This window comes from Clavelina lepadiformis, chromosome 7 (assembly GCF_947623445.1).
Source record: "Clavelina lepadiformis chromosome 7, kaClaLepa1.1, whole genome shotgun sequence".
Classification (NCBI taxonomy): Eukaryota; Metazoa; Chordata; class Ascidiacea; order Aplousobranchia; family Clavelinidae; genus Clavelina; species Clavelina lepadiformis.
The window spans coordinates 16,473,563-16,499,285 of record NC_135246.1 but is presented as its reverse complement, the minus strand read 5'-3'; the positions used below and the strand labels follow the sequence as shown (position 1 = coordinate 16,499,285).

Genomic DNA, 25,723 nt, shown 5'->3' with positions numbered 1-25,723 from the left:
CAAAAGTTAATTTTACTGCAACAGTTTTCACTAACTTGTTACATGTAACTAGTATGTTAGAATATTTTAATTTATTTCCTAATGCATTTACATAGATATCGATGAATGTAAGATAGGTGCAAAATGTAATCACGCAGCGCAATGTGTAAACACAATCGGAAGTTACAGTTGGATTTGCAAAAAAAGGATTCCATGGAGACGGTTTTAGTTGTTCAGGTAAGGATTATGTTCCAACAACTGAAATGCACATCCTGAAAAATTGAGAAAGACGACGTGACAGAAAACACTGCGAAAATGATTTTTTGCTACATTTTAACTATACTACAGTATATACTGTAATCACTATTTTTGTATTACTGTGTATCTTCGTAGGTTATTACTCATTTTACAAGCCTTTGTCATGTTTTTAGGTTTGTCGATCTCACTCTGAGCAACTTTATCATAGCCTTCGGCACTCTTGCCCATGTAAAGTTGATTGCGTGCACCAATTAAGCACACTTTGTAACATTCCCGTCTTTTCGTCTTGTGTCGCTGCATTCCTGCCGTTTCATTACCGAGTTTGTCCTTATATGCCGACTAGCGTTGAGAAGAAAAGGAGAGAATTGTTTAAGTTTCTTCTGACGTAGAGCGTCTTGTTTTCTCGGTTCCTTCTCTAGATTGCAGTTTACGTACAGTATGTGTTGGTCGTCTCTTATAATTATCATTTGTCATCTTTTATATGTAATATCCGCGGCTCTGTTCTTTGTAGTTATATCTACCCGTTTCTCTTTATTACTGATAGTGTTTATTAATGGGTTTCTACAGTTGATCTTATTAAATCTCTTAACATTTTGTGGTGCTACCATTCACCATTGATGTGATAACGAACCTGAAACCAAATGCGAGGAAGCAGACAGCACTAGCAACATCGTTGAAAGCAAATGTGTAACTAAATTATATGGTATTTCTTTGAAATTTTTCGAAAAAGTCAAAACATAAGAAATCAACCGAAAAAATTTGAAATAAATTAGTTTCTATTTTAAGGATTTGTTGTGTCATTTTATACTTCTTTTTCAGACATCGACGAGTATCTCCTCGGTCATCACGATTGCAAAGACGTTGATGTTTCCTGTAAAAACACCATCGGTGGATACGTCTACGATTGCGGGTCATACTTGGACTACAGGAACGGAAGACGGAAAGGCGAGAATTTACTTCTAAATCATGAATACCATTTCACGAAGCAACCTTTCATAAATTCCGAGATTCTAAGATTTTTTATTATTTATCTTGTAACATGAGAAAAACCATAACAAAGTTTGAGAAATACAGAGCGAGCTCCTGACCGCAAACCCCGTAAAGCGCCGGTAGAAGGTTTAAGATCTACCGAAGTAAGTGTGAAGTGCCCCGATGATGGTTGTGTTTGTGCTGAGTGCTTTAATAGCAGTCTTTTATCAAAACTGTAGGTACAGACTGAAAAAATGCTGTTATTGGTTTAACCAAACTTTTCCTTAGCCAGGTAAGCTCCCCGCTTAACGGCTAGTCAATTAGCCAGACTGTCTTATTTTTACGAGTCTTCCTTAGATAAAAACAAAGGTCTTCACTTTATTAAAACCAAACGTAGACTGATTTAACACTTCTCCAACAAACCACAGCGCAATCAATTAATCATCATTAGCATGCGAGGATGGAAACTGCGGGCAGCGTAACATACCTCGGGGGGAGTTGCGGGGCGTAAAACGTATGCGTGTGTAGAAAACTTACTAACAAGAAAAGGAATCACAAGTGAAATATCGATGAGTTACTAATACTAAATAAAAACGCAGTCACACATTATAGCCACAACAATACGGGTGAAATACATCTTAATATAAATCTAAAAACACATCGTGGAATATACAACTAACTAAACAACTAAAACGTATCAATGTGCGGTGCTACATAATAAAACAAGTGCGTAAAGGTATTCTCGTGACATTGGCATAGATGCTAAAATATCTTTGCACTTTGCTGGCCAGGCTGTTTGATGAGCAAAACACTGCAAAATCTTTTAAACTAATTAAACTGCCTTGCACCGCAAACGTATTCAATCTTTCATATTAACTTTTCAGATTTATAAATCAAAACAAGTTTTAAAATCAACACTCACTGCTACCGGAGGGATCAACAATAGAGCGTTTGTTTCGGATAACAACGCTACATTACCTGCTAGGAACAACGCTGAACCTAGTGAAACTGCAGAAGTCTCGCTGTGATTGATTCTTATTCAAGATGTTTTATTCGATGTAATTCAATATAACTGCACAAGTGCACTTTGTAACATATATTTGGAGTGCTTTTTAGTAGTTCGTACATATTTAAAATCACATACTTTGCAAAGGTATTCAAACATATGAAGCCGAAAACACTTTAGCTATTAGGCCAAATTGGTCCAAAAAACATCCTTGCAGTTTCACTGCGCAATGTCGCCTTTTTTGGATTCAAACCAGCTTTGGCCTTGTTTAGATTATTAAACTGTACAAAATTTGAAAAGTTAGTTATTCACATGCTCTATCTGTGCTTGTGTCACTTGCTTACACATGTTTGCTGCATTGTACATGTCCCTTAAAACGCATTGTTTCCAACAATTTCCTTTGAGCGGGTACCTGAATTTAATGAGCATGCGAATGTACGACTGTGCGCATTTATCTGATGTTGATTAAATACTTTAAATATGAACTTTGTTGTGTTATTTTGTTATACAACGCTACTGTAATAAAGAAATAGAAAGACTGATAAACGTTAAATAAAATTATTTCAAAAATTGTAAGAAATGAAATTGGTAAAATGAATTGAACTGAAATGAATTACTGTAAATGAAAATTTTAAAATGAATTTCGTTTGTCAGTTTGGTAGACAATTCATATATAGTCTAGGCCTGAACATGCCAATAGTATGAAAATGTTTAAAACACTATAGCCTATCCCTTTTTACCGCATAAAATAGCAAAGAAATTTGCAAAACACAATAACGATTTAACTTAATATTTTGTCAACACAATTGTAGTTTTCAATACCTTCCGTTTATTATTTCTTTGTATTTTCATCAGTTCCAAAGCGTATATTCACACACCAACGCAAAATGTACTGAACTCTGTGAATACAATCAATCAAACCCACACATTTACGTGTATTACGTTATGATTGGTATTTCACATAAGCCATTTGTTTCGAAGCTGCAAACTCGGTCGTTTGTGCGAAGGTCATACTGAAGAAGAATCTCTCCACATTCTTCGTTACCAGCTGTGTTGTCAGGTTGTCGTGGATTTTCTATCCAGTGGGTATTTTCTCGGGTGGACGAAGAAACTGTACGGTCCGCCCAAACCCAGTCTTGACCACCGCCGATCAAATCACGTAAACCGATCCAAGCTTCATCAAAGCCCAACGCTTGCTGAATTGGGCTGTAAGAACATAAACAAAATACATGTTGACATATCAGTGTAAAATTTTTAAATTTTAATGTAATTTCAAAATTGCATTTGATTCTTTATATATTTTTTTCTTTTATATTATGTGTAATTTCAAACTGCGCGTTAGGTTAGTGTTAGCTTTTGCTTTTTGCCATATTTGGAAAAATACGGCAATTACCATAGTGAATTTTGAAGGCGACTATACATTCAAAAAGTGAAGTTTATAAATCAAATAATGTGACACAAATGTGATTATATCTTCAAGAAGAAACAACGGAAAGAATAATTCATTATGAGTTATTATTATATAGTAATTGGAATTTTGCAAAAGCAGTGATCTGTGATAACTACTGCAATCAAAGTATATAATATATTCTATAACTGCATACTGAAATAATGTTAATTTAAAAAGGATTCGATGTTCGTGTTCGATTCGAAAAGTTTTTCCAAAAAATATACTAAACTCGACTTACACGTGTTATACGAGTATAAATAATAATAAGTTAATGCTTCTTCCTGGAAAAGAGGGTTTCGTTTTTATATAGTATCCAATACAGTAGAAAATGTATACTCACGCTCTTAAGGAGAAGTCTTTCATTCCAACAGCTGCAAGGTCGCCACCCTCTTTTACACATTCGTTGCGGGTGTTGTCCCACGTGCCTTTTGACGTCAGCATATAACGATATCCGTTGCCAGCGACGTAGCCTTGTCTATCTGATATTAGAAAAAACATACCGAAACAAAGTTTTATAGAAAATAGGCGAAGATTCGTTAGAACCATTTACAAATTGATGACTATATTGGGCCAATTAACTAACTTATCATCGTTGTAATTATGTAATTATACTTTTGGTTTTTATAATATCGTATTTACTATGTTCACATAATCCGTATCTGGTAGAACTGCATGAAACGTCGTTTGTGCGAAGACTGTAGGAGTCAATAATCTCGCCGCAGTTTTCATTACCACCCGTGTTAGATGGTTGTTGTGGATTTTGTATCCAATGGGTGTTTCCTGATGTAGATGAAGTCTTATCGACCCAAACCCAGCTGTTGCCTTCTTTGCTCAATCCTACCCACGCTTTGTCGAAATTGAAAGTTTGGTGTAGGGTGCTATATAACAAGAGAAAATAGGTATATCTTTGATTATAACAAATAATAAATTTAAGTAATAGTCTACAAATGTTAGTATTTAAAAACTTTCTACATACAACCAAAAATCTTGATTAACTCGCGAAAACGTTTTTTAAGCGTTGTTAAAAAATTCTAAAAACGTTGAGGAAAGTTGAATTCACCTTCTTAAAGAAAAATCCCTCACTCTGACCGCGAGGTCACCTCCATAACTTTTGCATTCATCACGCGCTTGCTGAAAAGTCTTTTGTTGGGTCAAATAGTAGTAATACCCGCTTCCACTGTAAACCTCCCTCCATTCTCCTGTAATAATTAGAGAATATAAAGTGGTTATGACATTATGTGATATTTATTGTAGATCGTGTTGTAGTTTTAGATAACTTATTACAAGCCATCAACAGAAACCATGGAAATTGAATGCTGCAATATTTGAAAGATTCAAGTGAAAAAGTTCATGCAGTTTTATACAAAAGTTTGACTATATACTTTTAGATAAACCGATATAAATTTAGAGAAACTAAACAAACCGGTCAATGCGCGGTCAAGCATGGATGGATCAATCCAACTTGCAGAAAAGTTAACAAAACTCAAGACAAAACATATTGAAAATCCGAACTCTAATGCGCCGTATATCATTTTGAGACTCTTGACTGGCCTAACTTTTACTGTAGCCTACTATAGAATACATGGAGGCAACGAGAAGTTATATAGTGATGTGGAACGGTATCAATCAAGTAACTGTCACAAGAAATGAATTGGTTTAATGTGACATTTACTAAACAATCACTTCTTTTATCCAGGAACGAAAAGCGTTTGTCACAATAATGATATATGCTTCACATATAGAATAAGGATCTCCATATACAACTAAACAACGTTAATGTTGATTAAAATGGGTAAATTATTTTTACAGCCAGGTGCTTACTTTTGCCTTTATACCTTTATAAAACTACATTTTTTAAAATACAATATAGTTACAAAACGCTGATGTCAAGTCTAAAAAATGTGATTAAGCAAACAGCAAGACCGTGCTCAAAACAAGTGAGATAATGTAAAAGGAAAACATTTTGTCAAAGTGCACAGCATTCTGCAAACCTTCCGACACAGTTTGCAACCAAAAAAAAAAAAAAAAAATTGGCACTGGCTGTACTACAAATAGCGTTGAAACATTACAAAAGCGTTGTAACACAGCACAGACAGAGCTCTCAAATTATGACACATCGTTTTATCAGTTGGAAAATACTCCAGGAAATCAACGTGAAATGTGACTTCAACAGCAAATCACGTTTCATTGTGCACTATACTATGACACCAAAGTTTACAAAAAAAATATCTCCATTAAATTCCCAAATCTTTTACGCATTACGAATATTTGTAAAAAATAAATTAAATATATTTTAAATTGTTTATAGTAAACTTGAGTTTGATGAACCGTGAGTGCGAATCAAAGAACACCAGAGCCAAGCAAGATTAATTGACCAATTCATGAAAAAACTCACCGTGTTCCGCGAACACCGCAACGGTTTCCAAGAAAATCTTTACCGTTTTATAGAAATTCACTTCACATGTTTTCGAAATTTTAAATGATAGATGTTCGAGTTCATAAATCAAATCATGCATCTTTCATGGTACTGAGTAAAATCAAGGTAATTCTCGGAAATTAAGCATTGCATGGATTTTGCAAGTTTTTGTTTAAAATGTTTATCATAACGAAACGCACCATGGCAATCAATTATATCTGAGATTGCTCTTTGTATGAATAACTAAAACAATTCTGGGAAAATTCGGGAATTTCGCCGAAACAGAGACCGCTTTCCAGGAATGAATTACAAGTTGATTTTGGTTCAATTTTAACGGCGCTTAATCACTGCTGGATAACCTAAGCTTTAGTTGAATATCTTGTCCGTGTGCAAGGTTTGAGTTGTTTCATAACTTTTTATAATTTTATGAACTAAATTAACTAATATTTGAGAATAAAAACATAAAAAGAAGAATTAATATCCACAAACTTATTAAAGAAAAACATATAAACCTATAAGTGTTTGCAGGTTTCAGAAACTGTATCTAGGTGACCGCTATATCGAATTTAAATCAAAATCATTTACAATTGTTGATTGTGCATTTGCTATCATCATAACGTTCGCAATTATAGTTAGGGAGCCCAGCAATTGTACTGTAATAAGCAATAAGCAGCTCTTTATTGCAGGTTAACGCAGAATTTGCACTGCACACTCATGTCAAATGGAGATCTTAAAGTATTTTATTGACCACTTAAAAAATTTTTAAAAGCTTGTTCATACGTAAATATATAGTTTCTTAAATCGAAAAGTACAGTATTTTAAAGGAATTATTCTACAATATAAAACCATTTTAGTTTCAGGACTCAAAATTGCTGTTTTTCTGATTAACGGTATTTATTGTTGTATATATTCAGGACATTACTGCACATAGAATCACATTTATACACATTTTCCATTCTTGTATTGAGTGCTCTTGTCACAGTCGAACTTGTATCGACCGGGAATGTTTTTGCGTACACTTTGTCCTCTGCACATTAATGCTCCGAGTAAGCACTCGTTAACATCTTGCATTACAAATAAATTAGATAATGACAAAATAATTGATTTAATAAACTTGATATTGTAAAAATCTAAGTATTTAAACTCAGTCGACTTTCCACCATCATCACAGCATTTTACACGCCAGCCTGATTGGCATTTACAGCCGAACTCCAATACTCCAATAAAAAATATTGGATAATAATATTATTCAATATTATTTTGCACGATTGTTTCTTGGTTTCATTTGTTTTTACCGCGCTTTATTTATTTTATTAGTACTTTGCTTATATCACAAAGAGTTCTTTTATCCATTGTGTCATTCAATTTTGTTTGTGTTACTCTTCATTGCCTTTATACGGTTAACGCGTAACTATCATGTATCAATTCCGATTATCGTTCCGCATTTACTTTACGCATGAATAGTTGTCTTCCTGAGGAAAATGTGGCCACTGTGTCACGCCGATAATCACTGCATTAACACAAAAGTCCTTACGAATGCGAATGTATTAAAAGATTCCTGAGAGATGGTTACAGAAGTGTGAAAGTCGAAAGTTGATTACGTTTGTATACCGATCGCTATGTATGAATCCCGAGATCTGTGACAAAAGTTATTTACACAGCAACAGTTGATGTTAATGCATAGTTATCGATAAATGTAAGATAAGTGCAAAATGCAATCACGCAGCGCAATGTGTGAACACAATTGAAGAACTGATTACAAAATGTACTTAAGTCACATTTTGGGCCAAACGGAGTTAGTGCTTGTTTTGGACTGCTTTTACTGTACTAAGTCACCTACCAAAATTGCTTAACTGGAATATGTACCGATGTCTCTCTCTTACGAAGCGCCTTTCATCAGGATAGGGGATTTTTTCGTGCAAAATGTACTCAAGTCCACAGCTGCAATGAAAGAAAGACTGAAGTACTAACAACCAATCAAATGACCCAGCTAACAGCACGTGACTTCAAATGCCGCTGTGAATCTTGTTCTTGCTAAGTCTTGCTGGAAACCTTCTTCAATACTGGTAGCTCATTCTTAGTAGGCAGATTGGCTAGGCCTAGTTGTTGACAGTTCAGTAATCTTTGCACATGTCTGTATGTATTCTGGGATTATTGTAGGCCTAGCTCAGTGTGCAAGTTAGCTATTGTAAGATTGCCTAGCATAACCAACCTTAATTTGGTTTTAGTTCATAATCATACTGTCAATACAGCGTACTACATGCAACTACTGTGACAACAGAACCATTACCACGTTACTCTATGCTACGTCATAAGCCTACGTTTGGAAAACATCTGCATCGGAAACGATCATGTAAAGACCTCGTGATCAAAAACAAAGAAAAGACCCTACCTAGATTGAACTGGTACAACTTTATGATAAGTTAGTGACTAGTGGCTTCGCATTGTCAGGCATATTTTCATTCTTTGACACCATTTTTCCGTGTAAGTGTATCCTGTATTGAGCATTGGGTTCTTTCCTAGAAGCCCAGCGGTTTTTTGGCCGCCTGGTTTTGCGCGCAATTTTTTTTTTCGGAGCTGCGAAACAGCGAACCGTGTTTTTCACTTGAAAATGATGTAGAATCTGTAATTTGTTTACAACAGCTTGAAAGGTTACTTTTTGGACTCTTTCAACAACTGAGGAGAACAGGGTGGAGAGGAGTGGTGTTTGGATTGAGTGTTATATTCCTTTCAATATTGTGTTTTTCTGCAAATTTTCAAATATTTATATTCCCACAAAATCAGCTGTGCGCAATAAGAGGCGGCCTAAAAAACACCGGGCTTCTAGGAAAGTGCCGAGCATCGAATAAACTCAGCACAAGAGCCTAACCTGCTGTAAAAATATGTTTAACTGTTCATAATCGTATGTACCGAATTAAAATCGGTAGCGTAACCAAAACAGGAAACAATAATTAATAAAACACGTAATACCTACGAGTATACCGAAAAAGACATCTTTGACAAAAATCATGATATTCCCTCTGCAAGTGGAGGCGATATTGCGGTAATTTGTATCAAAAATCACGCCAGTGGAATCCATAGCAATAGCCGTTTTTTATAAAAAAAAAAGTACTTAAGACACACTCACGCAAAAAAAGAACTTTAGTCCAATTTTTTTTGTTAAATTTCTCAAAAACAGCAATGAGCCATGCAGAGACTGATATTTGTTAGGCACAACCGTTATGGAACAGCACACAGAAATATGTCACAAAAGACGAAAATTGTTTATCCTGCTGATTTAAGGGAACATAGAAAAACTTCAAATATTGATATCTCATAACCGACAGTCTGTAACTTTGGGTACTTTTTGTAATCGGCTCTTCAATTTGAAGTTACACTTGCGTTAGCAAAAAAAGGATTCCATGGAGACGGTTTTGGTTGTTCAGGTAAGGATTATGTTCCAACAACTGAAATGCACATCCTGAAAAATTGAGAAAGACGACGTGACAGAAAACACTGCGAAAATGATTTTTTGGCACATTTTAACTATACTACAATATATGCTGTAGTCCAGTGGTTCTCAACCCTTTTTGGCTTACGGCACCCTGCAAACAACCAAAAGATTCGGTGGCACAAACAGTCAAACCAAAAATTTTCTGCATTAATTAAAAATATTTTTGAAAAGAGTTTTTGCAATAACAAAACTAACTATAGCTCCGCATCATATAATGAACAATTTATTGGCTTTACTAGCAATTTATTTTATTAGCACCATAGCTTCATTTGACAATTTTGCATGACAGATAAGGCAATCTGGTAAAGGTTGGGCTTCACCAGCACACCAAGTGAAGCCCATATTTAGATAACTGTCGCAATATAAGAGAACTTTCTTTGCTTTTTTTCTAATGTACCTCCACTTCCAAAAGTTATTTTTTTCTTTACTGCCATGATCATTATCGCTTGACTTCCTTTTTTTCGTAATAAACTTCTGCATTATAATAATGCTAAAGGTAAAATTTTGTATGAAAAGCACTGTGTTGCTCCTCTATCAAACCACATGTTCCCTGTACAATAACATCACAATGGGGTTCCATTGTAAGTGAATTGTGCGATTGACCAGAAACATTGATATTACACAACAACATCACAACACGCAACCGTTTTCCTGGACTGGTGATTAGTGCCCAATAACTTGCGCCACCCTTGCGAAGCTTAAATGGCACCCCGATTGAGAACCACTGCTGTAGTCACTATTTTTGTATTACTGTTTATGTTTGTAGTTTGTTACTCGTTTTACAAGCCTTTGTCATGCTTTTAGGTTTGTCGTTCTCACCCCGAGCACCTTAATCATAGCCGTCAGCATTCTTGCCCATTTAGAGTTGATTGCTCGCACCAAGCACACTTTGTAACATTCCGTCTTTTCGTCTCGTGTCGCTACATTCCTGTCGTTCCATTACCGTGTTTGTTCTAATATGTCGACTAGCGTTGAGAAGAAAAGGAGAGAATTGTTAAGTTTCTTCGGACGTAGAACGTCTTGTTTTCTCGGTTTCTTCTTTAGATTACAGTTTACGTATGTGTTGGTCGTCTCTTATAATTATCATTTGTCATCTCTTATATGTAATATCCGCGGCTCTATTCTTTGTAGTTATATCTACCCACTTCTTTTTATAACTAATTGTTTTTATTAATGGGCTTCTACAGTTGATTTTATTAAATCTCTTTAAACATTTTGTGGTGCTACGACTCACCGTTAATGTGATAATAAACCTGGCTTTACCTTAACGTAACGCTTTTATCATAACACAACCACACAAATTGCGTTATTAGACACTTTGAATGTTACTTTAGGAAATAATGCTTCTAAATGAAATGTGAAATTTAAAACGACAATAAAAGTAATTTTTCTTCAAATAAGATCGAATGCGAGGAAGCAGATAACACTAGCAATGTCGTTGAAAGCGAGTGTGTAACTAAGTTATGTAGATTTCCTTTGAGATTTTTCGAAAAAGTTAAAAAATGGAAATCAACAAAAAAATTTTGAAATAAATAAGTTATTTTTTTAAGGATTTGTTGTGTCATTTTATACTTCCTTTCCAGACATCGACGAGTGTCTCCTCGGTCATCACGATTGCAAAGGCGTTGATGTTTCCTGCAAAAACACCATCGGTAGATACGTCTGCGATTGCGGGTCATACTTGGACTACAGGAACGGAAGACGCAAAGGCAAAAATTTACTTCTAAATCATGAATACCATTTCACGAAGCAACCTTTCTTATATTCCGGGATTCTACCTTTTATTTTTGTTATTTGTCTTGTAACATGAGATAAGCCATTACACAGTTTTGAAATTACAGAACAGGCACCTGATCGTCAACCGCGCAAAGCGGCGCCAGAAGGTTTAAAACCCACCGAAGTAAGTGTGAAGCGCCCCGATGATCATTGTGTTTTTGCTGAGCCCTTTAATAGCAGTCTTTCATCAAAGACTTAGGTAGAGAGGGAGGAAATACTCTTATAGGCATAGATGCCAAAATATCTTTGCACTTTGCTGGCCAGGGTGTTTGATGAGCAAAACACTGCACAATCCTTTAAACTAATTAAACTGCCTTGCACCGCAAACGTATTCAATCTTTCATATTAACTTTCTAGATTTATATATCAAAACACGCTCCAAAATCAAAATTCACTGCTACCGGAAGGAGTAACAATGAAGCGTTTATTTCGGATAACAACGCTGTGGAAACATTAACAAATCGGGCTGTGGAAACATTAACAAAATACGTTGTTAACCTGACAGTATAAAAATTTTAAATTGTTTTTTATTCAAAAAAATTGTAAGTGATTTTTCATATAATTTTTCTTTTATACTATTTGTAATTTTAAACTATGCGTTAGCTTAATGTTAGCATTCGCTCTTTGTCATATTTGTAAAAAAATCACCATTAGGAGTATTAAAGGCAACTAATCATTCAAGAAATTTAGTTCATTCATCAAACAATCCAAACAAACTTGTCATTATCTTTAGGAAGAAACAACGGAAAGATTAATAAATTACGAGTTAATATTATAGAGTAATTGTAATTCTGCAAAAGCAGTGATCTGTGATAACCACTGAAATCAAAGAATATAATATATTTTATACTTATATAAAGAAAGAATGTTTATTTTAAAAGCAAGTTTTCCAATAGGATAATTTCCTTAAAAAATCACACTAAAATCGCTCAACACGTGTTATATATAAAGTTAATGCTTTCATCAGGAAAGGAGGGTTTCGTTTTTTTATACAGTATTATCCAATACAGCAGAAAATGTATTCTCACGCTCTTAAGGAGAAATCCTGCATTCCAACAGCTGCAAGGTCGCCACCTTCTTTTACACATTCGGTGCGAGTGTTGTCCCATGTGCCTTTTGACGTCAGCATATAACGATATCCATTGCCAGCGACGTAACCTTGTCTATGTGGTATGAGGTAAAAGATATAGAAAAACCAAATTTTATGGAAAATAGGCGAAGATTCGTTAGAAACATTTGCAAAATGATGTTTATGTTTGACCAATTAACTGATTAATCACCGTTGCAATTATGTAATTATTTGTTTTGTTTGTATGTTACTGTATTTACTATGTTCACATAATCCGTATCTGGTAGAACTGCATGAAACGTCGTTTGTACCAAGACTGTCAGCGTAAATGATCTCGCCGCAGTTTTCGTTACCACCCGTGTTAGAAGGTTGTTGTGGATTTTGTATCCAATGGGTGTTTCCTGATGTAGGTGCAGTTTTGTCGACCCAAACCCAGCTGTTGTCTTCTTTGCTCAATCCTACCCACGCTTTGTCGAAATTGAAAGTTTGGTGTAGGGTGCTTCATAGCAAGAGAAAATAGGAAAATATTTGATTATAACAAATAATAAATTTAAGTTATAGTCTACAAATGTTAGATTTTAAAATACTTTCTAAACATAACAAATAATCTTGACTAAATCTCGAAAACATTTTATTTAAACGTCGTTAAAAAATTTAGAGAACTATGATGAAAGTTGAATTCACCTTCTTAAAGAATAATCCCTAACTCTGACCGCGAGGTCACCTCCATAACTTCTGCATTCATCACGCGCTTGTTGAAAAGTCTTTTTTTGGGTCAAAAAGTAGTAATACCTGCTTCCACTGTAAACTTCTCTCCATTCTCCTGTCATAAATGGATAATATAAAGCGGTTATGACGTTATGTGATATAAAGTGTAGTTCGTGTTGTGGTAACAGAAACCATAGCCGTCAACAGAAACCATGGAAATTAAATGCTGCAATATTTGAAAGCTCAAAGTAAAACAGTTCATGCAGTTTATTATAAAAATTTACATGTATACTTTCAATTTTACCAATTATATATTTATAGAAACAAAACAAACCGGTCAATCCAAGGTCAGGTTATGGCTCAATCCATAAACTTGCAGAAAAGTGAAGAAAACTCAAGACAAAACATATTGAAAGTCCTAATTCAAATCCGCCGTACTTCATTTTGAGACTCTTGACTGGCCTAACTTTTACTGTAGCCTACTATGAAATACATGCAGGCAACGAGAAGTTATATAGCAATGTGAAACGGTATCAATCAAGCAACTGTCAACAGAAATGAATTGATTTAATGTGACATTTTCTGAAAAAGTTTTGTTTTCCACGAGCGAAATGCGGTTGTCACAATAATGATATATGCTCTGATGCAAAAGCAGACACCTGGCTGTAGAAATAGTTTTTCCAATTTGTTCAACATTAACGGTGTTTAGTTGTATTTGGGGAACCTTGCTCTACATATAGATCTAGATCTAGTTCAAGATCCTCTCCACAACTAAACATCGTTAATGTTGAAAAATTGGGATAAATTATTCCTACAAACAATTGCTTGCATTTGCATTTATACATCTACAAAAACTACATTTTTTTAAATAAAATATTGTTGCGAAACGCTGACGTCAAGTCTGAGAAATGTGAGTACGAAGAGAATAAGATTGTGCTTAAAACAAGTGAGACAAAGTAAAAGAAAAACATTTTTTCAAACTGTACAGTATTCTGCAGAAGTTCCGACACAGTTTGCAACCACGAAATTATCCCAAATCTCAAAAACATTGGGACTTAATGTACTACAGGTTGCGATGAAACGATTCAAACGGCACGGACAGAGCTCTCAAATTATGACACATCGCTTCATCAGTCTGCAAATACTCCAGGAAATCAACGTGAAATGTGACTTCAGTAGCAAATCACGTTTCTTTGTGCACTACACTATGACACCAAGTTTACAGTAAAATATCTCCATTTATTTCTGAAAAATTTCCACTTTGCAGATATTTGTGAAAAATAAATTAAATATTTTTGAACTGTATAAAGTAAGCTTGAGTTTGATGCACCGTGAGTGCGAATTGAAGAACACCAGAACCAAGCAAGATTGATTGACCAAATCATGGAACAAGGCAACGGGTTCCAAGAAAATACTTACCGTTTCATAGAAATTCACTTCACATGTTTTCGAAACTTTAAACGATAGTTGTTTCGAGTTCATAAACCAAATCATGCATCTTTCATTTTACTGAGTAAAATCAAGGTAATTCCTGGAAACTAAGCATTTCATCGAATTTGCAAAGTTTTGTTGAACTTGTTTATCGGAACAGAACGCACCATGGCAATTAATTATATCTGAGTTTGCTCTTTGTATAATAAATTAAAACAATTCTGGGAAAATTCGGAAATTTCGCCGAAACATAGACCGCTTTCGGAGATTGGATTAAAGCTGGTTTTGGTTTAACTTTAACGGCGGTTAATCACTGCTGGATAACCTAACCTTTAGTTGAATATTTTGTCCGTGTACAAGGTTTGACTATTTATTGGTTTATGTAAAAAATTAACTAATATTTGAGAATAAAAAAAGAAAAAGAAGAATTTATATCGACAAATTTGAAAAAGGAAAACACATAGGCCTATAAGTGTTTGTACGTTTCAGAAACTGTGCATAGGCTACCGCTTTTTGTTAAAAAATTGTTGATTGTATGGTTGCTGTCATCATAACGTTCGCAATTAATGATAGAGAGCTCAGCAATTGTGCTGTAAAAAGCAATAATCAACTCTTTATTGCTGGTTAAAGCAGATTTCACATTACACACTCATGTAAAATGGAGATGTTAAAGTATTTTGTTGACCACCTAAAAATATGTAAAATTTTGTTTATTCGTAAATATATAGTCTCCCATATCGAGGAGTATCGTTAAAGGAAATACCTTAATATCTAAAAACCCTTTTAGTTTCAGGTCTCAAAATTATTGTTTTTCTGATTAACGGTATTTATTTAGGTCAATACTGCTCATAAAACAACATTTATACACATTTTCCATTCTTGTATCGAGAGCCCTTTGTCACACTTGAGACATATTGAGACACAGTCACACTTGTATCCACCGGGAATGTTCTTGCATACACTTTGTCCTCTGCATAATAGTGCTCCCATAGTAAGCACTCGTTTACATCTTTCATTACAAATAAATTAAATATTGACAAAATACTCGTTTTAATATAAATTGATATAGTAAAAATCTAAGTATCTAAACACAGTCGACTTCACAATATCATTACAGTGTTTTACACGCCAGCCTGGTTGGCATTTACATCCAAACGGACCCAACAATCCATTAAAGATTTTCCGATTTTCCGCCTTTCTATCTTTAATAAAAGACACGGAGAAGCTCTCCATGAAAATTGGACAAGAGTATCTTGAGTTAGGGTTGAATTTCGAAGTCCAGTTGAATTCCATTTGTACCGCATACTTCGGAACACTTGTTCCAGAGTTTCCATTGGAAACCATTTATACCTTCTATGTTTTTTATTAAGTGAACATAACTTTGTTAAAAATAGGAGCAATTTTCGAAAATGATATAAGTTTCTTTTCTTTGCTGCAAATATTTTAATAAGCAGGAAGACAACTACTTTTGCATAAAGTAAATTGGAACTAGACATAGAATAGTTACGCGGTCAACCGTATCAAGACACTGAAGCGTTAAAGAAACAAAATTAAATGACACAATGAACAAAAGAAATCAGTGTGATATAAACAAAGTAACACTAATAAAATAAATAAAGCGTGGAAAACACAGGTAAAACAAAGAAACAACTGTGCAAAATTTTATTTTGCCGCACACACTTCACATTCAAATTTTTCCTTTTGGGTGTGAATATCATTTACTACGTCCGATTTATAAAGGTAAACCAAATACAATCTATTGAAATTACTACTAGAATAAAGGCTTAAATAAAAGTAATTTCCTAATTTATCTAATTTAAATTTAAAACAGTGTATTCCAATCAAGGAAGAATTTCAAGAACTCACTCTTCAATTAGCTTCTCGTTCCTATGGGAGCAAATAATACGAGATCAAGCCCGTATCATTCCAGTGGCAACAGTGGACTAAAAATGCACAACCTTACTATAGTTACGATGTTTCGTAATTATGAAGATGAACGCAATTAGATTCAGGTACTGTCGGCGGTGGTAGCGGCTTACAACGCAAGTGCGCATGAAAGTATTGGAGTTTCTCCACATTACCTTCTCACTGGTCGTACGCTTAGGCTAACAGTGGATCTCAAAAGGAAGAATGTGTTACTAATGAGGTTCTTGCTGAGCAACGTGCAAAAATGCTGCGAAAACATGACAAGCAATGTCATAACAAAGAGATCTTAGACGGAGACCGTGTCCTCTTGAACAACCCTGCCGTTGGTGTCGATCGATGCCGGAAATTTCACTTACCCAATAAAAGGCCATATAAAGTAGTGAGGAACGTTGATTAAGTCAACTTCAACATCGAAGACAATTACAGGAAAATACAAACTGTCCATTACAATCGTTTGAAAAGAGTTTTCTAGGATGTGCACGAGATGGGGAAATCCGTTGTATCTCAGAAATGTAGCAGTGTTCCCGTCCAAGACGAGCCAAGCCCACTAAAGTGCCATGTGTGAACTCCGAGAGCAAATTTGCAAGATTTTACAACTAGCCTTTTTTTGAGGATAGGGCAATAATAAAGGCAGATCCCATTTAAATGGATAGTATTTTAATTTCCTTTTTTGATCTGACGTTGTTTATATTATTCTAACGCCGAAGGTAAGATTTTTAACTTGGATGATGTGTGGTAAAATAATCTTGGTTGCAAAATAGTTATTTCTTGGTTTCACCTGTGTTTACCCACGCTTTATTTCTTTTATTAGTGTTACTTTGTTTATATCACACTGATTTTTTTTCGGCCATTGTGTCATTTAATTTTGTTTCTTTAACGCTTCAGTGTCTTGATACGTTTGAACGCGTAACTATTATGTGTCTATTTTTGATTGGCGTTCCGCATTCACTTTACGCATGAGTAGTTGTCTTCCTGAGGAAAATGTGTCCTTTCCATATCCTACATTCTCAAGATTAGAGTGAGAATTCTTTTTGTGTTTTTGCTTGGGGCTGCCGTTGCAGTTTTTATTAAACTTTGTTAATTTGTTTTTACAAGTTTGCTTGTGAATTTGACCTCTGATCGGAAATGAGTTTTTAATATTTCATGATAAATACAAGTAAGCTGCATTTGTGCAACGTCTGCTAGTTTCGAATGGGTTGTGAAAGCGATAGAAAAATTACCCGGCAGAAGATAATCCTCATGGCACTTGGCTTTTAAAACCTAATAACTTACTGCAAATTCAAAAAATTAGGATGGTATATATAGCAAAAGGTATTGAGCTATTTGTTTGTATGTGTCTCTCATATAATGGTTAAAACATTAGTAAACATTCATTAACTAAACTTTTAAGTTGTTAATTTTGAATACATAGTCACTTAAAATGTGCATATCAAAGCTTTAACTATAGTTCTTGAACCTATATAGTCTAAACGAGAATTTGATGAACATGTACTCCTGCTGTTTTTTTACATACTGGATGTGATTTAATGCATTTCTGATTTTCAGTAAATGTTATTAAAATGAGGAATATTTGTTAGCGTACAATAGAAAGTTTATACACCGATTAAGTAAATGCAATTAACGACATTGTGATTAACGATTTAATTATGAAGTTACAGGCTACAAAGTTCCACACCTCTTTCTCACAAGTTTAGAAGTTCGTTGGAAAGGAGAGCTGAAAACATACAAAAGTATGAATGACAATTGTATTTCTATGGGTATATACTATACCTGTTATGGACTAAGCTGGGCAAATAGAACTATACGAATCTTTAAAAAGTATCTATTTGAACCTTACCATTTTTGCAGCATTGCCCGCCCCAGCCCGACTTGCATGAACAGCCTGTATTTTTCATTTCGCCGTTGTTATAGCATATTCGGTTGCATTTTCTTTCTTTTGTCAGCTTAGGACATGAAGCACCACCACAGGAAGGATGGATGAGTATGTCTCGAACACGGGTTTTAACACCATTTGGTCCGCATTGTTTTGAGCAATCGCTCCATGGTTTCCATTTTGACACTTCGCAGTCCACTATACATGAAACCAAAGTGTTTATTTTCATCAAGCGCTATTTGTTCAAACACTTGTTATAACATTAAGTTGTCTGAGTTGGTTTCAGTAAGATAATATTCGACAAACAATTTAAATAACAACATGAGCAAATCCTATTTACCAGGACAACACTTTTCAAAGCACGAGTCTGTTTCCAACCTTGGACCTTTACACTGATTTCCTCCACATTCGTTAAATTGAGTCTCGTGTCTTCGTCTTGTGCGAGTTCCTTTTCCACATTTTTTGTCACAGCTAAATGTACGTTTTAGTTTTTTTAATGACCGCTCTGATATAATACGGAGCTATTACAAAGTCTACTAAATTATAAAGCCCTTTTTTGGTGTCAGAAGGTATTTACCTGGACCATTTTGACCATTCTGACCATTTGCAGTCAACAGGGCAACATGAAAGACGACATGCTTCTTCCTCAACTTTACCACCGCTACAAGCTTTGCCACCACAGTCAGCAACCGTCTTTTTCCATCTTTTGCGCGTTCGAGAAGCTAAAAAAGAAATTAAAAACGATTTTTGTAATGGCAAGCTCCTGTGTGTTAATATGAAATAATTTTAAATTCATGTTTGGCCTACTTAAAAAATTCGGGTTAATGTTCTTACTTTTTAGAAATACTTTAATACTTACGATGTTTGACTTACCTTTTCCGCACGTGGCAGAACAACTACTCCATTTTTCCCAATTATCCCAAACACAGTCTATTGGACAGCATTGTGAATTGCAGTCTTGTGATTCAGATGACGGCCCTTTGCACTTAGAACCACCACAAGTCGCTTCAGGTTTAAAACTTCTTGATCGTGTTTGAGTTCCACCGTCGCAACTCGCAGAACACGAACCAAAATCACTCCACGGACCCCAGACGCAATCGACAGGACAACACTCGGCGTTGCAGTGACGAATTTCTTTGGTTGATCCGCTGCAAGAATCTCCACTGCAACTGGCTTCTGTTGTAATAATCCTCGACCGAGATTGATGTCCAACACCACAACTTGCAGAACACTTTCCAAAATCGCTCCATGGTCCCCAAGCACAATTGACAGGACAACATTCAAGATTGCAAGACTTTGTTTCTAACGACGCACCTGAGCAAGCTGAACCTCCACAGTAGGCGGTGACGGCGTGTTTTCTTGATCTTGTTTGCGATCCAGGACCGCAAGTGTTAGAGCAGGTTGACCAACTTCCCCAAGATGACCATGCGCAATTTCTTCGGCAGCAGTGAGTGTTGCATCTTCTCGCTGAAGGTAGGTTGCAGCTACCGCATGATCCTTTATTCCTTGTAATTCTAGGTGATTGATTTCCTCCGCCACATGCTCGATCGCAGGATCCCCAAACCCACCGACATGGAGATGAATCACATGTTCTTGTTCGTCGTCTTCTCCTAAATGATGAAAATTACGTTGTGGATACCTTAAGAGAATAATATGTATATGTCGGATATTTAAGTTATCCGGTGACGTACCACCATGCCGATGAAGTGTAGAAGTTACAGCAGAGCACAAGCAACAACAGTAGAACGCAAGCTTTCATTGCTGTTCTAGATCGAGTTTCTGACAGTTTCCAGTTCTTGCCAGTTTCGACGAATGATCACATTTTATTTTCACCTCTTTTATATCTCGACATCAATGCGCATAAAAAGGTGAACAACCTGTATATTTTTATGAAAAACCAAACCGTCTTTGATATTTGCTTAAGTCATAAACTCCGACATACGACTTTTATTCAGAAATGAGATTTAAAATTTTTACAGCAATTGTTACATTCACATTAAATTTTTAACATTTGTCGAAGAACATTTCATTGCTTCGTAGCTTTTTTACAAGACCTGAGAATGGTTTTAAACTTTTATTAGACATCGATAATTCATTTGCTTGATTTATCCATTTTTTTATCCATTTTAGTTTCATATAGAGCGTTATTTTTAGGTCCATTTTTAAAACATTTCAAAACACTCTTTTAGCTTATAATGTTTTTGCAATATAATACTCTAATGTTTACAGGCGCAAAAGGAAAATCAAATGTTCGAATAATGAAATGTTTGTAATAGTTTTATAAGATTACAGGTTGGCAGTTTCAAGCATTCGACAATATGTTGTATCTAATCTATATAATGAAACATACTAAAAGAATAGATGTTGTTTTTAATTGCACTTACCGCTAATTACGTGTTATACAGGAAAAATGTTATTAAACAGGTAAAATTGCATGAAATACAATGCTTTAAAGTCTATAAAAAACAAATTTGAACAAAACCAAACCAAAAATCCACAAAAAGTGATTCACGCAACTTTTTGCACAATCTCTTAGTTATGTTATGCTGGAAGAAAATTGACACTTAGGTCATTTACCTTTTATTCAGCTTTCGCTATCATGAAATTAAATTTTTTGTTGTAAACATTTTTTAGTTTGTTTCTTTTTAAAGTTGTAAGTGTGCCCTTTAAAATGCAGTTCAAAGCTCATTAAAGGTTGAAAGCAATTTTCAACTAAATTGTCTAGATATTTTGACCGAAGACTTTCTGTTTAGGTAGAAAAGCAAATATTTAAATACGTCGTTAAACTTTCTTTTCAACCGCAGACAGGTGTTGTCGGCCACATTCCAAGCATGGAAGCAGAATTTAAAATAGGTAAATATTAAGAGCATTTATGTTGTCGTCCTGAGATTATAATTTCGGGAAAAGGACAAGAGGAATGGACTCGAATTGTAAGGATGAAAATGTTGTTCGTCACATCAAAAAAATGAATTAATGATTTGTCAATATTATGATACAAAGAATGCAATTAAAGGTTCTCTAAGAACTTAGGAAAAGTTGAAACCATAGTAAAGATTGTCCACAAAATTGATAGAAGTTTTATGGAAAGACCAGGCTTTGCCGAGAACAGACATCCGTAAAACAAACTTTTGTTATCATTTATAAAGCAAAATCAGCAAAGCTTTGAAAAATTATGACATGAAACTGGGCCCTAGATCACAATTGACCTAGACATATTGCAGCCACTAACGTGATACTTGATCGTTTGATTCTAACACATTAAAAGTTGATCAATACGAAACGTACAGAGCTCCCATGTGACGAATGCGCACATTTTAACGCCAACAACGTTGCCAATATTATAACATGGGCTATATCACTGCAGTTTCATTCATTTTATTAATTATATTAATGTACACTTAACGATAGGTTCATGTTTTGTGTACATAACATGTTGCAATTGTTACTTCAACATGACAATAGTAACTCACGCAGTAGTGTCCTTTCTATTTTCCCACTTCCTGGCCTAGCTGTGACTATTATTTCAAAGCCACGAGGTTGCTAAAAGCAGAAAAAATGCAGGTAGATACACAATTTTATTAAAGCTAACTACTACAGTAGCTTCGGGCATGCTTATGTCAGAAACTGTCAAACTTTCCTTTATATCTTCAACATGATATAATGTTTAACCGTCATAAACACAAGTTGTTTTAATTACCAATATGATATGAAAATTGTTGTCTTTAAAAAAACTTTTTTCTGTATTGAACCGAACTTGTTTGCATTATACTGCGTCTTAGCACGGGTCAGTCGATGTGTAGGCAAGCGACGAGCGCTTCTTATTTCGGACTTCCATAGAGCATCGCGTCTTCAAGGGTTGTTTAACCCTTTAGGAATAATTACACCAAAAAACTTTATATCGCATCTATGAATCTTGTGCTTAGATCTTTGTTTTTAACGCAGTTGATATAATATTAATGTCAGAGAATATGTGCATCTAGATGTCTGTATGTACAGTAGGCTAAACGAAGTAGTTTACCGTAGCACCTTCTATATAAATACTGCAATACTAACCCTGCTCTAACTATTGCCAGGAAAGTGTTAAATGTGATTGTTTGCGCTGTTACACGAACAACAAAGTTATTTGGCGCGGTCAAAAAAGAGCAGCATTGTCCTATTAATTCCCGTTATTTTACTTTATACCATGTTCTTTTGTATGAATTGGTAAACCGAATAGCAGTTCTTGCGCAACAGACATCGACAAGTGTTCCACATCATTGGTCAATTATCATATTAACGCCACTTGCTTGAACCGAGTCGTGTCTTTCGACTGCAAACGCAAAACCGGTTTTACGGGCAATAGATAAGTCTGCGCGAAAGTGATAAAATCGTTTCTTAAAAATTTAAATAGAATCATATAATATAATGATATTTGACTATGGAAACCTTAAACAGTTTGAAATATTTTGGATGATCTATTTTTAAAAGCGAATTGCAAGTACGTCCCTAGATTTTACGACCTAACACTTTCTGTTTAAGTGGAAAAGTAAATATTTGAATCCGTCGTTTAAATTTTCTTTTACTGTACATAATTGTTGTTAGCCAGACTTTAAGTAATAAAACAGAATTTAAGATGGTCGGTCCAGGTTAGTGGCTTTTCCAACGTTAACTTAATGGAAGTGATCACAAGCATGTCTTGAAACGGTTCTGTTAAATGTCTACACATACGTCACACTAACAAAATTTGCGATTATTTTACAAACTGTAATTAAACGGGCGGCCGAGCTTGCTGTCTACAAACTAAGCAAATATAGGTTCTGTTTTCGGAAAATCTCAGTGCAGATTCAGCCTTAGTTAGAATACTGAAAACATGGTAATGAGCACCAATAAAATTTATACATATTTATAAAATGTGTCGTACGGTTAAAACAATTTAAGTTTTGTGAAACGCAAAAGCAAGCTCATATATGCCAATGAAGGATAAATTCATTGGTTACAGCTTCAGGAAAAATGCTTCCTTTGGTGAGAAGCATATGTCAAAAAATCAAACCCGATCAAAATAAAATCTAAATCTTTTAATGTATTTTTCAACAGAAAATTATTTTTGTGCGCTGTCGGAATACTTTTCTTCTTTACCTTTAATCTTCACCACTCCTGGCTTCTCAAATACGTATGCATTTCTATTTGAATTTTATTTTTAAGGATTTTCTAATCTTTTCCAAACTTAAAGCGGTTTACTTGAACTACATAAGCGGAGCAAGCCTTTTTAATACCATGCTCAAAGATTTTACTGCGAAAGCGCTGCTAATTATTAATCTTGAGCACGGCTCATAGAAACGCTCTAGTAGTCTAGTCTATATAATGCGGTTTATAAGCGCTCCGATAGTGAACCGTCAAAACATTGCTTTTTGTCATTTCTAATTTTAAAGTTTTCAAAAAGTTATATTTAATGGAGATTCCTATACGTAGGCATAACACACTAAAGTAATTTAATTTAGGCTATTTTTTAAACTATTTAAATTTTTTGGGAAATTATTTTAAACAAAAAAGTTTACTCTCTTACAAGCACAATGACCATTCTTTTACTTCAAAAGCGCTCCAAAATGACATCAATATCCTTAAGTAGAATTTTTGGTTTCAGTATGTTAAATATTATAAAACCAAGTGACCAAAGTTTTATAGTTTAAATCGTATACGAAGGAGACCCTACAAGCAATAAAAATGTTTTACGAGGAAATGCTTTAAAAGTCTCACAAAAAATATTATAAGAAAATGAACTGTATCTAAGTGTATTTTGCTCCACATAGTGCTACAGTTAAAAAAAAACTTTGTAACAGGTTTTAAAGCAATTTTATCTTATAGACAACTTCGACAATAAACAAAAAAATAAAACTTGTGGTGGTTCCAAATGTAAAGGGCGTCATCTGAATCACAAGACTCATGCAATTCACAATGCTGTCCAATAGACTGTGTTTGGGATAATTGGGAAAAATGGAGTAGTTGTTCTGCCACGTGCGGAAAAGGTAAGTCAAACATCGTAAGTATTAAAGTATTTTTAAACAGTAAGAACATTAACCCTAAATTTTTAAGTAGGCCAAACGTGAATTTAAAATTATTTTATATTAACACACAGGAGCTTGCCATTACAAAAATCGTTTTTAATTTCGTTTTTAGCTTCTCGAACGCGCAAAAGATTGAAGAAGACAGTTGCCGACTGTGGTGGCAAAGCTTGTAGCGGTGGTAAAGTTGAGGAAGAAGCATGTCGTCTTTCATGTTGCCCTGTTGATTGCAAATGGTCAGAATGGTCAAAATGGTCCAGGTAAATACCTTCTGACGCCAAACAAGGACTTTATATATTAGTAGGCTTATTAATAGCTCCGTATTATATCAGAAGAGTCATTAAAAAAACTAAAACGTACATTTAGCTGTGATAAAAAATGTGGAAAAGGAACTCGCACAAGACGAAGACACGAGACTCAATTTAACGAATGTGGAGGAAATCCGTGTAAAGGTCCAAGGTTGGAAACAGACTCGTGCTTTGAAAATTATTTTCCTGGTAAATAGGATTTGCTCATGTTTTTATTTAAATTGTTTGTCGAATATTATCTTACTGAAACCAACTCAGACAACTTCATGTTATAACAAGTGTTTCAACCAATAGCACTTGATGAAAATAAGCACATTAGTTTCGTGTATAGTCGACTGCGAAGTGTCACATTGGAAACCATGGAGCGATTGCTCAAAACAATGCGGACCAAATGGTGTCAAACATCATATGCTTTTATATTCTTATATTCTCTTTCGATTTTCATTCTCCAATACTAGTTAGGTTTTTTCATAAAACAATTAAAAGTTATAAAACAACTCAAACCTTGGAAACAGACAAAATATTCAACTAAAGCTTAGGTTATCCAGCAGTGATTAACAACCCGTTAAAATTCTACCAAAATCAACTTGTAATCAATTCCTGGAAAGCGGTCTCTGTTTCGGAGAAATTTCCAGAATTTTCCCGGAATTGTCTTAATTTATCATAAAAAGCGCAAACTCAGATATTATTGATTGCCATGGTGCGTTCCGTTCCGAAAAATATTTTTCAACAAAACTGTGCAAATTCGATGAAATGTTTAGTTTCCAAGAATTATCTTGATTCTACTCAGTACCATGAAAGATGCATGATTTTTGATTTATGAACTCGAACATCAATCATTTTAAGTTTTGAAAATATGTGAAGTGATTTTCTATGAAACGGTAAGGTTTTTCGTGGAACCCGTTGCGGTTTTCCATGAATTGATCAATCAATCTTGCTTGGTTCTGGTGTTCTTTAATTCGCACTCACGGTTCATCAAACTCAGGTTTACTCTATACAATACAAACAATATTGAATTTATTT

At 34.7% G+C, this 25,723-nt stretch overlaps 3 protein-coding genes and 1 long non-coding RNA gene across 4 annotated transcripts in view; 2 read left to right on the top strand and 2 right to left on the bottom strand.

The window, feature by feature from the left end:
• LOC143466265 (uncharacterized) overlaps positions 1-11,396 on the top strand; it is a 38,202-nt gene extending 26,806 nt beyond the window's left edge. Inside the window, exon 36 of the mRNA XM_076964924.1 lies at positions 11,155-11,396. Coding sequence (XP_076821039.1) covers positions 11,155-11,381 — 227 coding nt within the window. The 3' untranslated portion in view covers positions 11,382-11,396. The remainder of the gene's footprint in view (positions 1-11,154) is intronic.
• Positions 100-2,893, top strand: LOC143466285 (uncharacterized). Its single transcript, XR_013118736.1, has 4 exons — positions 100-216; positions 411-940; positions 1,057-1,370; positions 2,091-2,893. It is a non-coding gene; the product is annotated as an uncharacterized LOC143466285 (long non-coding RNA).
• On the bottom strand, positions 3,025-5,221 carry LOC143466282 (macrophage mannose receptor 1-like). Its single transcript, XM_076964944.1, has 5 exons — positions 5,086-5,221; positions 4,723-4,861; positions 4,302-4,540; positions 4,003-4,141; positions 3,025-3,418 (listed from the first exon to the last, which is right to left on the bottom strand). Exons 1-5 carry the CDS (start codon positions 5,192-5,194, stop codon positions 3,151-3,153), a joined length of 894 nt encoding a protein of 297 aa, XP_076821059.1. The 5' UTR covers positions 5,195-5,221; the 3' UTR covers positions 3,025-3,150.
• Positions 11,397-17,958: 6,562 nt separating the features above from the next.
• Positions 17,959-20,202, bottom strand: LOC143466273 (coadhesin-like). Its single transcript, XM_076964933.1, has 6 exons — positions 20,046-20,202; positions 19,228-19,964; positions 18,932-19,076; positions 18,695-18,825; positions 18,319-18,552; positions 17,959-18,195 (listed from the first exon to the last, which is right to left on the bottom strand). Exons 1-6 carry the CDS (start codon positions 20,111-20,113, stop codon positions 18,164-18,166), a joined length of 1,347 nt encoding a protein of 448 aa, XP_076821048.1. The 5' UTR covers positions 20,114-20,202; the 3' UTR covers positions 17,959-18,163.
• Between the last annotated feature and the right edge of the window lie 5,521 nt (positions 20,203-25,723).

Coding starts and splice junctions, on each gene's coding strand:
- LOC143466273 (XM_076964933.1), bottom strand. CDS start 20,113: ATGAAAGCTTGCGTTCTACTGTTGTTGCTTGTGCTCTGCTGTAACTTC. Junction 19,965..20,045: donor TACACTTCATCGGCATGGTG/GTACGTCACCGG, acceptor TTCATCATTTAG/GAGAAGACGACGAACAAGAA. Junction 18,826..18,931: donor GAATGGTCAAAATGGTCCAG/GTAAATACCTTC, acceptor ACGTACATTTAG/CTGTGACAAAAAATGTGGAA.
- LOC143466282 (XM_076964944.1), bottom strand. CDS start 5,194: ATGATATACGGCGCATTAGAGTTCGGATTTTCAATATGTTTTGTCTTG. Junction 4,862..5,085: donor GCTTGACCGCGCATTGACCG/GTTTGTTTAGTT, acceptor TAATTATTACAG/GAGAATGGAGGGAGGTTTAC. Junction 4,541..4,722: donor AGGGATTTTTCTTTAAGAAG/GTGAATTCAACT, acceptor CTTGTTATATAG/CACCCTACACCAAACTTTCA.